General features: G+C 35.9%; 1 protein-coding gene across 4 annotated transcripts in view; it reads right to left on the reverse strand.

Moving 5' to 3' along the window:
- Nucleotides 1-13,923, reverse strand: part of LOC143222996 (uncharacterized) — a 191,411-nt gene that overhangs the window by 17,801 nt on the left and 159,687 nt on the right. For all 4 annotated transcript variants that reach the window (XR_013012607.1, XR_013012606.1, XR_013012608.1 and 1 more), the window contains 2 exons: nt 6,393-6,555; nt 864-4,008 (listed from right to left, as the gene is read on the reverse strand). Coding sequence is in view for 1 of the 4 variants with exons in the window: in XM_076450332.1 (XP_076306447.1) it covers nt 864-4,008; nt 6,393-6,555 (3,308 nt within the window). In the remaining 3 variants the exon portion in view is untranslated. The remainder of the gene's footprint in view (nt 1-863; nt 4,009-6,392; nt 6,556-13,923) is intronic.

A 13,923-nucleotide genomic window follows, 5' to 3' on the forward strand; every position in this document is an offset into this window, starting at 1 on the left:
ATGAAACATATGGCAGTAGTACCTTCCACAAATACACACACTTTTACCTTTAATGAACTTATTTTATCAAAACTCTCCAATATTTCCAAAACTACATCATGTAAACATAAACTAACACTTTCAAACCTACACACCATAGGTACATAGTAATATATCTTTCACTGAACTTCACAAAATTACTTATTATTAGTTAAGACTAAACTCCTTTCAAGTATATATGAATAATTTATTGAAACCTTTAGACAATGACCTTAGTCTGAAGTATGAAAAAAAAACCTTTAATTTACATTTCTATACTTGCATATCATAAACTTTGATTGGATTGGGAGAACAGCACCTTTATCTAAAAAGTTCATATCTTTTATAAACTAAATTTTGTCACAATAATGTTTCACTAACATTTACCAACATACCTATCACGAACTTAGAGGGTTACAATATTTGCTGTTACTTGTTCATATTGTAAAATTAACCTTGGGTGTTTGCCAATACTGCCAACACAACCATTTAAAACTTATGTATTACATTTTTAGTTCAAAAGTGTGATATGATAATTCATTTCATAAATATTTTCATAACATAAGTTCACATTATGAACTTAGTTCAAAATGGTTAACAACAAAAAATGTCTATGAAATGAAACAATAATACCCTTTATTCACATTTCCTAGTGATCATATTAGAAACTTAAAGAAAAGCATGTAATAAAAATTTCTATTTGCATTTTCAGGCCTATATGTCTTTCAAAGGAAGGTAATAAAAAGAAATGTATTTGTGAAAACAGAAGTTAATATAACTTTCTCTTTAATTCAGAAATGACAAATTATTTGTATGGAGTTTTAACTGCTATTATTGGAAACTACCTTGAGCTCTAGTTTTTGATTCACTTCTGACTTGTTTTTCAGATGTGTCTCCTTCTTCAGCTGATTCCTGGCTGGACACAAGTGTCCCTTCACTGTCCCTCATCATACTCTCATAACCACTGCTTGTTCCACAAAATTGCAATTTCTTACTTACAGGTATATTCTTGGAGTATTCAGTACTCTGAATGCTACTGTCACTTCCACAACCACTACTTGCATGTTTGTTTGGGCGAGCCTTTGTAATTTTCGCATATGGTGACTGAAGATTAGTCTTTGGTTTGTAAGGTGGTTGGAAAGAAATAGAGTTTTTGTATTCTTCATGAAGATGTAATAATTCAGTCTTCATACTAGTACCTGAACATTTTGATTCTTCAATGTGGACCAAAGAAGAAGCTGATTGAGGGGCATCCTTTATATGTTTTTCTGATTTTAGTAAGCATTTTGAATTTATGTGATGCTTTTTTGCAAATTCAAGGACACTGCTGGTGTTTGAAAAATATGTATCAGTACACTCTTCTTGATGATTCGTATGCTGATTTTGAAAATCTAATTCAGTCTTGTCACTTGCCTGTTTCAAATCTTTGGATATATTTTGAGGTAGCTTGTTTGTGAAAATAACATCTTTATTTTTATCCATTAAACATGATGGTTCTTTCTTGAATTCTTCAATTATTGGTTTGGATGAGCTGATGTACTGTTGTCCTGGAATTTTTAATGAAAAACTTTCATATAAGGAAGCACGGTTATTTAATTCTGAATTCGAGGAGCCATCAGGATGACTTAGATTTCTGATAACATTTGGCTGGAGTTCTCGTTGTTTGCATGTCAAACTTTGTTTTGGAAATGCATGGAGAAATTGTAATTTTGACATTTGTTCTTGTGATTTGCTCATTTTCTGCAAATCTATCATTTCCAAGTCTGTCAGTGAAGCAGATTTTTCCCTAAGAGAATGTATCATAGGCATGACAACTTGTGTTGGTCTCCACTTTTTTGAAGTTTCAAAACGCTTTGTATAAGAAGCTTCTAGTTTCAATACATTCATAGGTTTCATGTTTAGTTTAAAGAAGTGAAGATCTGCAGGTTCACTCAAAGTGCTGATAATATCAGCATTTTGTAGGTCACTTTTAGAAACTTTCTTCTTGTTACACAACTTGTTAGAAAAGCTTGACTGAATGACATGATCTGGTAAACTGTATGAATCTGAAGGTACATTCTTTTCACTGCATAAGCAAAGAGAAATATCTTGAAGATAGGCTAGCCTTTTCAGTTTATCTGTGAGAATGTCACTATGCACTGAAAAAGGTAGATTTTCTGTCTTCTTCCTTTGTTTTTCAAGCTCACATTGGAAGATATTTTGTTGAAGATGACACCACATCATATTTCCTACAGGATGACTCAGTTCCTCTTCCCCTCTGTCAAAAATGCTAATATTGTCCAAGTCAACACTAACAGACTGTGAGTCTGTGAAGGAAGAAGGCAAGTTAAGGTCTTCTTTACTTAAAATACTGAGTGGATGTTGATTACCATCTAAACTTTCTTGGTCCATTTCTAAAGTGAGAGTTTCTGAAACTGATGAATCACAAAGAATATAGTCTAGTATATCTTCTTCATTAACCTGAAGACAAGAGTCTTGTACTTGAACAGCCTTTCCTTGATCTTTCTTATCTAAACTTTCACCTTTTTCAGTAATCTCACAAACTTTGTGCTCCTTCACTATGTCACTTGTTTTATTCAACATTTCCAGTGATAAATTTTCTTCTATACCTCGAGTGTTTAATGTTTCAGGTTCGGAAACAAGCTGGAAGTTACCATCATCTGACAGTCGAGAATCACGAAAATTCCGATACCCTGAACACCCATTTTCTTCCCTTTTATTGTCATTAAATGAGTCATGATGGACAGGAACGGAATATTCAGTCGTTTTTTCTAATGGCTTATCTATTTGATTATCCACATCTGTTGGATTTTTCTCTTCTCTCTTAGCTGAATTAATTTCATCAGCTATGCTTAATCTACTCTCGTTCATCCATTTGAAAGCTGAAAAGCATTGATTGTGGTCTTTGTGATCACAGTTTTGGTTATCTTCCACTAGATTATACCCCTTTTTGTAGTCATTGAAACACTTATTAAGTTCACTGCTCTCCTCAGAAGGAAAGTCAACCCACACTTCACAATTCATTTCGTTGACATGTTGAACATGACGAGAATGGTCTTCAACCCATTTCTTAATCATATTTTTTTTGAAGTCATCAGCAAAACCATAAACCCCTGGTCCATCTATCCACTGTTCTTTGCGAAAAGAACGAAAGCTTTTACTCTCAATTTTTGGTTTTAGAAATCGAGGACCATCAATCCACAACTCATCACTTTCAACAATAGAATCTCGGTAGGCATTCTGCTTGTTAGGGGTATATCCACTAAAAGAGCACAAATTAGTTCTTTCTTTTTTGGATATATTAATTTTATATTTCACTGGCAATTTTCGTGGCAACTGTAGTACAGTTTGCTGGTTTGAATATGAGATTTGTTCAGGGCAGTACAAACTAAGATCTTTGGGAGAAGAACACTGAGCTTTCAGGGCACTGTGGTCAAGGTCTTCACTGACAGGATTTTTCATTAGTTTTAAGAATGACACTTGAAATCCACTGTGTGGTGTCATACTTAGTGAACAATGTTTGGAAGGCATTTGATGATAGCCACTATTCAGGTCTGAATTATTGCTAACAAGTTTTGCTAATGGTTGTATTTGTGTGGAAGTCTGTAGAGAATTTTGTTTGTACCACTGTTGTGTTAAAGTGTCCTGATCATTATTTAGACCTGTAGATGAAGCACTGCATTTTCTAGATCCTTGAGAAATTGAAGTAGCTTGAGGAATCTTTGTGACATCTATTGAGGTGTTAACAGGTTTGTCCATTTTCTTATGTGAAGGAGGAGATGAAGAGTGTGATTTTATATTCTTATTCTGTAATCCTTGGCTTCGTTCACCAATAAATATCACTGTGTCACAGGACTGTTCACTACTTGAAGTGCAGTCTGGATCACTACTGGACTTCATTACATCTTCATTCACTGTATGCCCTTTTATGAAGGGATGACACGTTCCTCTGTCATCACTAGAACTTTCACTGGAGCTGGCACCTTGATACTATATTAAAATAAGCATTCAGTTACTTGAATGAAGGGCAAAATGTTATATTTCTGTATAAAACATAGTACCTACTTAAATAATGCTCAGTTTTTGTATGTCCTGAAAATGTGGACACACTCCAGTATATAAACATGCATGTACATGCAATTCACTTCAATGGATGTAAACAAGACAGATGTGAATATACTTTAATAGAGACATTTTATACAATAGAATATTAAAAGCTTAAATGTATTTAGAAGGTCTAACATAAATTATAGAATAATGTTACAAGTTTATTTATTTATAGTATTAAGTACGTTAATGTTTAACCCCAACTAAATTAAAGCAAAAAAATTTAAACAAGTATTGGTGTTAATTTATCTCTTTATCAAATATGGGCCTTACTTAATAAAGGCTTAACTAATTTTAAGCCTAAGACAGGTTGGCCCTCAGATTTCAACATTTGCAATTAGAATTCTTTTCTGTTATTCCATAATTTCTGTATTTAAAGTAGTACTGTTACAGTAAATATGCTAATTCATCAGTAAATGCTCTAAAGGTCTCTGCCAGTACACAAATAAATCTCATCACTCCACTTCAGTTGATAAAGCAAAGACCTTTGTAGATTGTTCATCGTCATTGAATCCTTACTAATGGTCTTTTAAACAAAATATTATTGATACTTGGAATGATAACATAATTATTAAACAAAGTAAACAGTCAATAGAATACAGAATTAGAATAAAGTAAGCTAGTGGGAAACTTTTTCATGGCAAAAACTTAATTACAATTTATCAAAAATTTCAAAGATTTTAATAAAAGACAGTATAATTGAATGCAGGTTCTATATCTGTGGTGTTCTCACTTAAGCATTCAATACAATATGGCTCAGAAATTTGATGGTGAAAAGAAATTCTAATCACTACAAAGTGAGAGAGACTAGGCTAACATGCATTATAAAACAAACATTTTATTTACAATAACAGGTAATATGAAAAAAGTAACAAGGGCCAAATAAATGTACAAATAAATGAAAACTGAATAAAACCAAATGGAAAACTAATTACTCAGTGACTACCAATTAATCTGAAAGGAAAATTGAAATGAATTACAATTACAGTGAAAGAGAAAAGAACCAAGATTTGTAAGAGGGAAGAAAAGATGTTGAAAGGTAACCCAACAGACAGGGAATCAGTGATAATTCAGGAAGCAAACTATTTTTTGTGTGTTTTATGAGTAACTTGCATTTTCTTTTGTGTTGGAGTTGCCTCAAATATTTAATATATACATAAATCGTTTTTAATTTTTTTATATCATAAAAACGATTTTGCATTATTACCTTAGAATATACATTTAAGACTCTCCTCAATCTCTTAAGCTGGCCAATATTTGTGATATATTATTACTAACAGTATGGGTACCAAATTTAAAAATCAACAGATTCAGTGAAAAAAATGTGAATTAGAGTGAATGTCTAACCTTTGATTCACAGTATTCCCACTACAACAAACTAGTTTTATTGAGCTTACAGCTCACCATCTTAGGTTATTAGTGGGAGTAAAGGACTGTATGTTATGTCACTAATATTCATTACTAAGTTATTTTTTTACTTCTAATCTACATAGGTAGCTTGGTTTGATTAGGAGTTAATGATAATTTTCAAAACTAAGAAACGATCCACTGTTACAGTTCATATAATTCTATACTGCTATAATATGTAAAATTTCAGGAATATATTTGGCTACATCTTTTCCTTAAAGGGGAACTCTTAACACAATTGTAATAAGTGATGGTAAAATGAAAGCTGTATTAGTTCCTGCTATAAAAGCTAAGGCATATATTTTAGTTTAGCATACGAATGAAATCTGGTCCCTGAGAAACATTAGGATAAACTGACATAGACCTGTGTGTAAAAAATTTGATGAACTTTTAGTTCACAAAATTTAAAAAGAATTAGCTTAGGCCATGTATTTCATAATATCTAATAATGAAGAGTAAAGAGTAAAGTCACAGTAAAGAAAGTCAGCAAAATTCTAAGTTATGCACTGGCATTACAAATGGTACGAAGAAAAAACTTTCCACAGATAATTTAAAAATAATCCCTAATCTATCAAGAAACCATTGATACTTTTGTAACTTTAAGTTGGAAACTAGTTAATTTTGTTATTCTACATTGTGAACTCAGTAAGTACTCTTTTGCTGAAAGCAATAAGTAGCTTAGTAAATAAAATACTGTTATGAAAGAAGCAAGGTGAAGAAAAGACATCAGAAGTGCAGTTTCACTAATAAGGAAGGTAAAAAAAAAATACAATGATTATTCTTTTACAGTGGTAGGGAAATTTCAATTTACCATTTTGAAATACTTAAAACTGAGTAATAAAATAAACAGATAACATTACCTTGAGCTTCTTTCTCCTCATTCTGTGAATTCTACTGGCCAGTTGAATTGTGGACAAAGTTTCAGCATATTGTTCTGGAGATTTAGAGACATGAGCAACCATGGCTGCTCTACAGGTCAAGCTACTCATAGCTTCTCTTAGTAACTGGGTAAGCTTACTGTCCCTAAAATAAAAACATGTTAAAGGGTTGACATTAAATTATGGTAAGGAAGTTTGCATGTGGAATTTAAAATAACTAACCTTCTATATGTATCAGATAAAGTAATGTTTTTTAATTGAATGACTTAAATCATAATGATGATAATTTTGAACAAATCTTTCTTTACTGACTCTACATGTTTCCAGAAGAAGAATATAACATTTTGACTGCATATTCTGTATGCTGCATGCTACAACTGAGAGGCCTATCACTCAAAACCAAAGCTCATCAGATTGAGTGGGCATGCAATACACAGTTTTGGTTGAAAAACTATTTATATTAAGTTTTTAACAACAAGTTATTACAATATATCACATTCACCTTAGATAAGAGTTTAATAAATTTGCTCTTATATTATTCTTACTGGAAATATTTTTAGGGCCATTATACAAATATTTGTAAGAAAAAGACATTATATACCATAATAATTGATATTTTAAAAATTGGTATAAACATTTTTCACAAAACTTTGTGTGTTGCATGTCTAGCTGAACTCCATTATTGAGCAAAAGGCCTCATTGCAAGAAACAAGTGCAACACTGGATGTGCAGTTAAAATATAAAACTCAAAAACATCTTTTGGTGAAAGGGAAAAAAGTAGACATTTACCAAAGAATATGAACAAAGAACATAGTTTGATTTTTTTTCTGGCTCTCTTAGAACACAGAATGTAGACCCACTGGGCCCAAGAAAAAAATCCAACTATATTCAAAAGTAGACTTGGAAGCTATTGAGGCAGCAGTTCTAGGCCTGGACTTATTAAAAGAAATTCCCATCTTAACTTTTTTTCAGAAAAATGCTTAATAAAATCATTTGACCAAGTTTGATCATTTTTGGAGAGGGAGAGAGAGAATATTCTCTTACACTCACTGAAAATGTATTTCTGATAGGTATTTACCTCTTTCACCCAAAGCTATCTCGATCCTGGACTGACCTTTAAGCATAAAATTATTTGTCTTTTATATCCCATCAGTTTCTCAACATTTCAGAAGGTGTTGATCATGTGACTACCCTCCACCAATCACATTAAACCCTCTATATTACCACAGCATTCTCTACTAGTTGTGAATAATCCTCACTTTCGAAAATTGGCAGGCACAAAAAAACCAGAAATTGGTTGGTTGGTTGGTTTGATGTTTTATGGCACAAAGGAACTGAACTATCTGCACCAAATATCCAACAAAAACTTAAAATTAAAGTAAAATTATTAAAATTTATAAAAAGAAATGGTGGTAAAACAAAACAAAATTTGATTTATGAATTAAAAATGTAAATAGCATAAATCCAGTTTTTATATCTAGTCTACAGCAGTAAGAGAAAAACTACAGTAATACAAGTTGTAAAGGACTTTCTGTAGCATAACTGTAATTATCATAACTCATCAGGATGACTAATGGGCAAATTCAAAAATCAGCATTAGTCAACTGAAGTTGGCCTTTCCAGCCCTGGTTTTGAGTTATTTGATGTTACAGCCATTTTCTAATTTCAAGTCAAACTAGATGCGCTTTAATTCTTAAAAGGGAATCACATTAGAAAAAGGTCTAATTTATAAATTAATAACTTAAATAGCATTAAAAAGATTAATGGCCTTTAAAAAATAAAGACATTTTGTAAGGTGGACAGTGTCACCATTGCCAATAATGCTGTGTAATGTTATGGATAAACCTTGGGACAAAGGATGTTTAAGTTAAGAGTCATAATGACAGCAAGACAGTAAAATGTGGCTTATATGTAGTCTAGTTAGGACAACTTCCTCTTTCCAATCCTTACGGAAGCAAGACAGCCAATGTCCAATATAGGGTTTTATATGAAAAAGTTTGTTTTCATGTTGCTCACTCCAAGTCGACTGCCACCTAGCACAGAGCCAAGCCTTGAATACAGAACCACAGTCCATGTATAGAACAGGCACAAGCAGTAATAGCACCAGAGCAGACAGATTTAACTGCAGTGTTGGCGAGCCTGTTCCCATGAATACCTATGCGGCTTGGTATCCAGAAAAACTGGATAGAAGTAGATGTTAAAGAGAAATGGGCCAGTTGGTTTTCAATATCAATGAGAACAAGGTGAGAACTAACATGAAGCAATTCTAGGGCCAGTAGAGAACTAAGTGAGTCAGTATAAATAGTGCAATTTGAGTACTGCTTAGCTTTGATGTGATCCAAGGCAAAAGAAATGGCATACAGTTCAGCACTGGACACAAAGTGTAGAGGGGATTTTGTGCATAACCACTGAACCACAACAAAGCATGGCAGAACCCACATAGTCACCTGATTTTTAACTATCTCTATAAATAGGAATGGAAGGATGGTTTGAAACATGTTCAGCAAATAACAAACAGTACTTCTAATTGGGAGTATCTGCTTTTCTCAGGTGACTTAAAGAAAAATCAAATTTGGGGATCATAATAAGCCATCATAATAAGACCCAATTCATCCAACTGTGCCTGAATATGAAGGCCAAAAGAAGCAATGGCAGATTTTCTGTTCTGAAAAAGCATGGCCCATCAAGGAAGGAAAACACAACCTCAGGTTGGATGCTGTGGTAAGGATTGAAGTTTTGAAGCATACAGTAAAGACAGTTTCAAACAGCAGAGGTGTGGAAGAGGTTTGTGAGATTCTGCATATAAGCTCTGGACTGGAAAAGTGCAGAAAGCCCCAGTACAGAGCCAAAGTCCCTGATGATGAATGGGGTCCAGCATTTTCAACACCAATGCCCTAGCAGAGCCATAGACCAGTGACCCATAGTCTTGGTTTGATTGAATAACAGCACAATATATCCTTAGTGCAGAACATTGATCTGCTCCCCAAGTGGTGGAAGAGAGGACATGGAGGATGTTCAGTGCTCTTATACATTTGACTAATAGCTGCTTGGTGTGCAGTATAAAGGTCAGCTTATGGTCAAAGACAAGCTCCAAGAACTTTGTCTCAGGGACCACAGGTAGCACGACTTCACTGATACAGAGTTCCAGAGCAGGGTGAATACACCCATTGGCAGCAAAAGTCCATGCAAACAGTTTTAGATAGAGAAGTTAAAACCGTTTGCTGTGGTACACTTCAGTAAACGACTGAGGGGAGTTTGTAGCTGCTGCTCAATGTACCTCATGTTCGGCGACCGACATAAGATGTCAAAGTCGTCAACATAGAGTGCCCATTTTCAACAGTAAGAGAGAGTTGTTCAGTGATGGCATTAATCTTTATACTGAAAAGTGTGAGACTCAAAACACAGTCCTTAGGGACTTCAAGTTCCTGTAGAAAAGAACAGAAAAGTGTTGAACCATACAAATCACATTTGAAATCACCTGACCATTAAAAATTTTAATAAAAATGAGCAAATGACCACATATTCCTTACTAATGGAGGTCGTGTGAAATGCCATGCCTCTGTAGTATCATAAGCCTTCTCAATGTCAAAGAATATTGGTACAAAATGTTATTGTTTGAGAAAGGCTTCTCTGATTGACATTTCAAGTCAAATCAGGTGGTCCATGGTGGGGTGCTGTCATTGGAACCCACACTGGATGGGCAAACGGAGGTTGTTTGGTTCCTTGAATCAAACAAAATGAGCATTAACCATCCTTTCTAAGGTCTTACAGAGACAGCTTGTCAAAGTAATTGGACGATAGTTTAAAGGAATCTTGGGATCTTTCCCAGGTTTAGAGAAAGGTACGACAACAGCCCAGTGCCAGGCATGAAGAAAAACATTCTTCACATCTGGTTAAAAGAAACAGAAGAATAGCAAGAGATGCAGGAGATAGATGGTGCAGCATCTTGTAGTGTACATCATCAAGTCCAACCAATATACTACCAGACTGAAGAAAGGCAAGTTTGAGTTCCACCAGTGTAAAGGGGTGATTATAGTAATAGAGACAATCAACTCAAAAGGAAAGAGGTGATTGCTCTGCCCAAGTCTTGATGGCTAAGAAGGTGGAGGATGAAGCATAAGTGCTAGATACCTGGCAAAAACTTTCACCTACAGTATAGGCAGTGCTCTGAGTACCAGCTACTTCCTGGCCATCAGAGAGCAAGATCAAGAGGGGGACAGAATTATATTGCCCACTGACCTTTCGAATCTTGACCAATGTGACTTTAAAACTGGTGATAGAAGATATGCTGGTTGTGAGCTTAATCCAAGATTCCTTCTAGCTTTGACGTCTTACTCACAGAGAATGTGTACAGGCCTGCTAGAAAGCAACATGGTTCGAGAGTGTGGGATGCCTATGAAAAGTATCCCAGGCCCCTTTTTGAGCCTTCTGTGCCATGTGATAGGCAGGATTCCACCATGGACAAGGATATCATGGTAAGCATGTTGAGCGTTTAGGAATACATTGAGCAGCTGCCTGTATAATACAGTCAGTTACTGCTGCTATGCAGTCGTCTATTGATAGCTTACAGATGATGGCAGGATCAAGTTCTGCCAGAGCACTGAAAGAGGGCCAGTTGGCTTGATCCAGCTTCCACCAGGATATGCAGGTCAAGTGGCATCAACCACGGTCAGTCTTTCTCAAAATTAGAGGAAAATGATCACTGCCTTGTGGGTTATTTGTCAACCTTTCATGAAAGATGGGAGAATAGTAAAGGAGAGGAATTTGAGAGATCAATAGCAGTAAAGGACTGACTACATGCATGAAAATAAGTATATGAACCAGTACTGAAAACAGAACAGTTGTGGTCAGAGAGCATATGCTCTGTGGAGCATCCCCTCCCATCAATATCAGTACTTCCCCAGATGGGATTATGTCCATTAAAGTCCCCTAGGAATAAAAAGGGAGAGAGCAACTGTTCAATGAGAGCAGTGAAGTCTGACTGATTATAGGTCTCATCAGGCAACAGGTAGAGAGAACAAGCAGTGATGGTACAACCCAAAGAAACATGGATGGCTATGGCCTCCAAGGGTGTGTTGAGTGGCAAAGACAAGGTGGGAGTATGTTGATCAACCAATAGTGCCACCCCCCATGCATTCATCCATCACACAGCCTGTCATTTCTGTACAAAGAAAACTGCCGAAAGGTGTCTGTATTGGCAGGTTTCAGAAATGTTTCCTGTAAGGAAAGACAAACAGGATGGTAGGAAGTGATTAGTGTTTTGATGCTATCCAGTTTAGAACATAAACCTCGACAGTTCCATTGTATCAGGGTAACCATTTTTATTTATGTGTAGGCAAACTGGATGGTGAACCCTTCTGTTTACGATTGTGTCTTTTTTTCCTTACTGTCCTCATTTGAGGGAGGTCTATTGATCTCCATGGATCGATTGGGCAGGTCTTTGCTGTTGGAAAAGGATTCCAGTGACTGAGGACATGAACGAATGATCATTTTGCATCTTGGGGTGGGAGAAGAAGATGTATCCAATGAAATGCTTGTACCTGGAATCAAAGGAAGTGGATCTTGATATTTGATGGAATGTATGTAAGGGACAGAGATGGATGAATCAACTTTTTTTACCATGGAGGTCAAAAGACTTTTCATATGGTTTGAGAATGATTCTTTTGGAAGCACAGAGAAATCTGTCTGGACTCCCACTGTAGTAGTGAAACAAAGTGCAGCACTTATGTCTGAAATGAAGTGGTGGACAGCAACTTTTAAGCCTTAGGGTAAGTAATATTTTGAATTGTCTTCAAATACTGCACCTACTTTCCTTCTTGCCCTAATGGTCCCTTATTGCATCCATTTCACACTCATAGGCATCGTGGTCCTTGCCACTGCAACAAGCACACATCATGAAACCATGACATGACGTCTTCGAGTGACCAAACTGCTGACACTGTAAACATCCAAGGGGGTTTGGAATGTATGGCCATACCCTGCAATTAAGATAACCTGCCTTGATGGTGGCAGGTGGATGTGATAATGTAAATGTGAGAATGACAATACTGGTTGGCACCACAATTCCATCTTTGCAAGTGAAGATGCACCTCATTGCAGAAACTCCTTGAGTGAAGAAACTAGCAAGAATTTCTGCCTCAGGGATATTCTTCAAATCCCTCTCATCAATAGCTCCTTGTGATGAATTCAAAGTAGCATGGGGCGAAACCTGAATAGGTATGTCCCCAATCATGTTTAAATGTAAGAGGAGTTTACTGTGTTTAGATGTGGATGTTTTCATCAATATGTCACCAGAGGGAATTTTTGTGACTGACTTTAGAGAGCCAGCAAGTCCTTCTAGTCCCTTCTGAATGGAAAAGGGAGACATTTGCTCTAAAGGTTTGTCTGATAGAGAATGTTGCATGAGAAAATGAGATACATGTATTACAGATGTTGAAGATTGCTGCTCAGAATCTTCAAGACGTGGTAACTTACCTATTGGCTGTTTTTCATTATTTATTTAAGTTTTTATTTGGATGAATCATAATAAAAAAATAATTTTTTGGTGCCCACTGATTCCACCCAAGATGGAGCCCTACGAAGGGACGCACTACAGCACCAAACAAGGACATTTTAGCAATGCCAGGGTACTTTGAGCACTATACTCAAACACCAGTATCAGATGCAATATCCACAACACCTGTTGAGAACATCTAACACTGGTACTTGGTTGACTCTAGTCCAAGTGGACCAGCTGATTGACTCTAAGGATACCACCCCAAGGCCTCCTGTCTTCATGAATTCAAGGCCAAAGTGGTGTGTTAGGGTTGGACTCCTCAATCACCAGGATCCTCTCCTCTCCTTCATGGGTCACTATGCACAGCAAACATGTGGATGAATGTTTAGATCCCAGAGGAAGTAAACTGACTGAAAGAACAGAACCTTCCCTGGGAGTTCCCTTCACCATGTTCAGTGATCCACACTGAGGAGAAAACCAGAAATACCAGCATATCAGTGGGGAGGAAGCAAAAGAAGTTGAAGAAAGGAGGTCAGTACATACTGGGAATACATTTTCAGTGAAGAAGATGTTAATTTCTGAAATGGTTTTACCTTCTCTCACCTGACAGTAGAATCCAACATTGCAAAGTCAGAATGGCTAGTGAAAGTGCATCAATATTCAATCCAGCAGAAAGTGACTGAGCTGAAAGAATAGTTCTGAAAAAATATGAAAAGAAAGCACATTTGTATTGTACCACTTCTGGAATAGGTAAATTCTTCAGCCAATAAATAACACAGGAAGAAAAAAAGAGGGCTGAACTGAATTGGTAGGAACCAATGCATTCAGAAAATAATGTTCATGCTCAAATCAGTGGAAAGTGCTGTAGAACCCTGATTTGAAACAGCACAGCATTAACAAGTGTAGAAGCAACAATGTGTTTGTATAGGCATGTGCTAAGGGTAATGTCTTGGGTTACATCAAAGTATGTCAGATGTGATCCATCTGTGCAAAACATCCAGTGGAAATGCCTTGTAT

Source organism: Tachypleus tridentatus, chromosome 8 (genome assembly GCF_004210375.1).
Source record: "Tachypleus tridentatus isolate NWPU-2018 chromosome 8, ASM421037v1, whole genome shotgun sequence".
NCBI classification, from domain to species: Eukaryota; Metazoa; Arthropoda; class Merostomata; order Xiphosura; family Limulidae; genus Tachypleus; species Tachypleus tridentatus.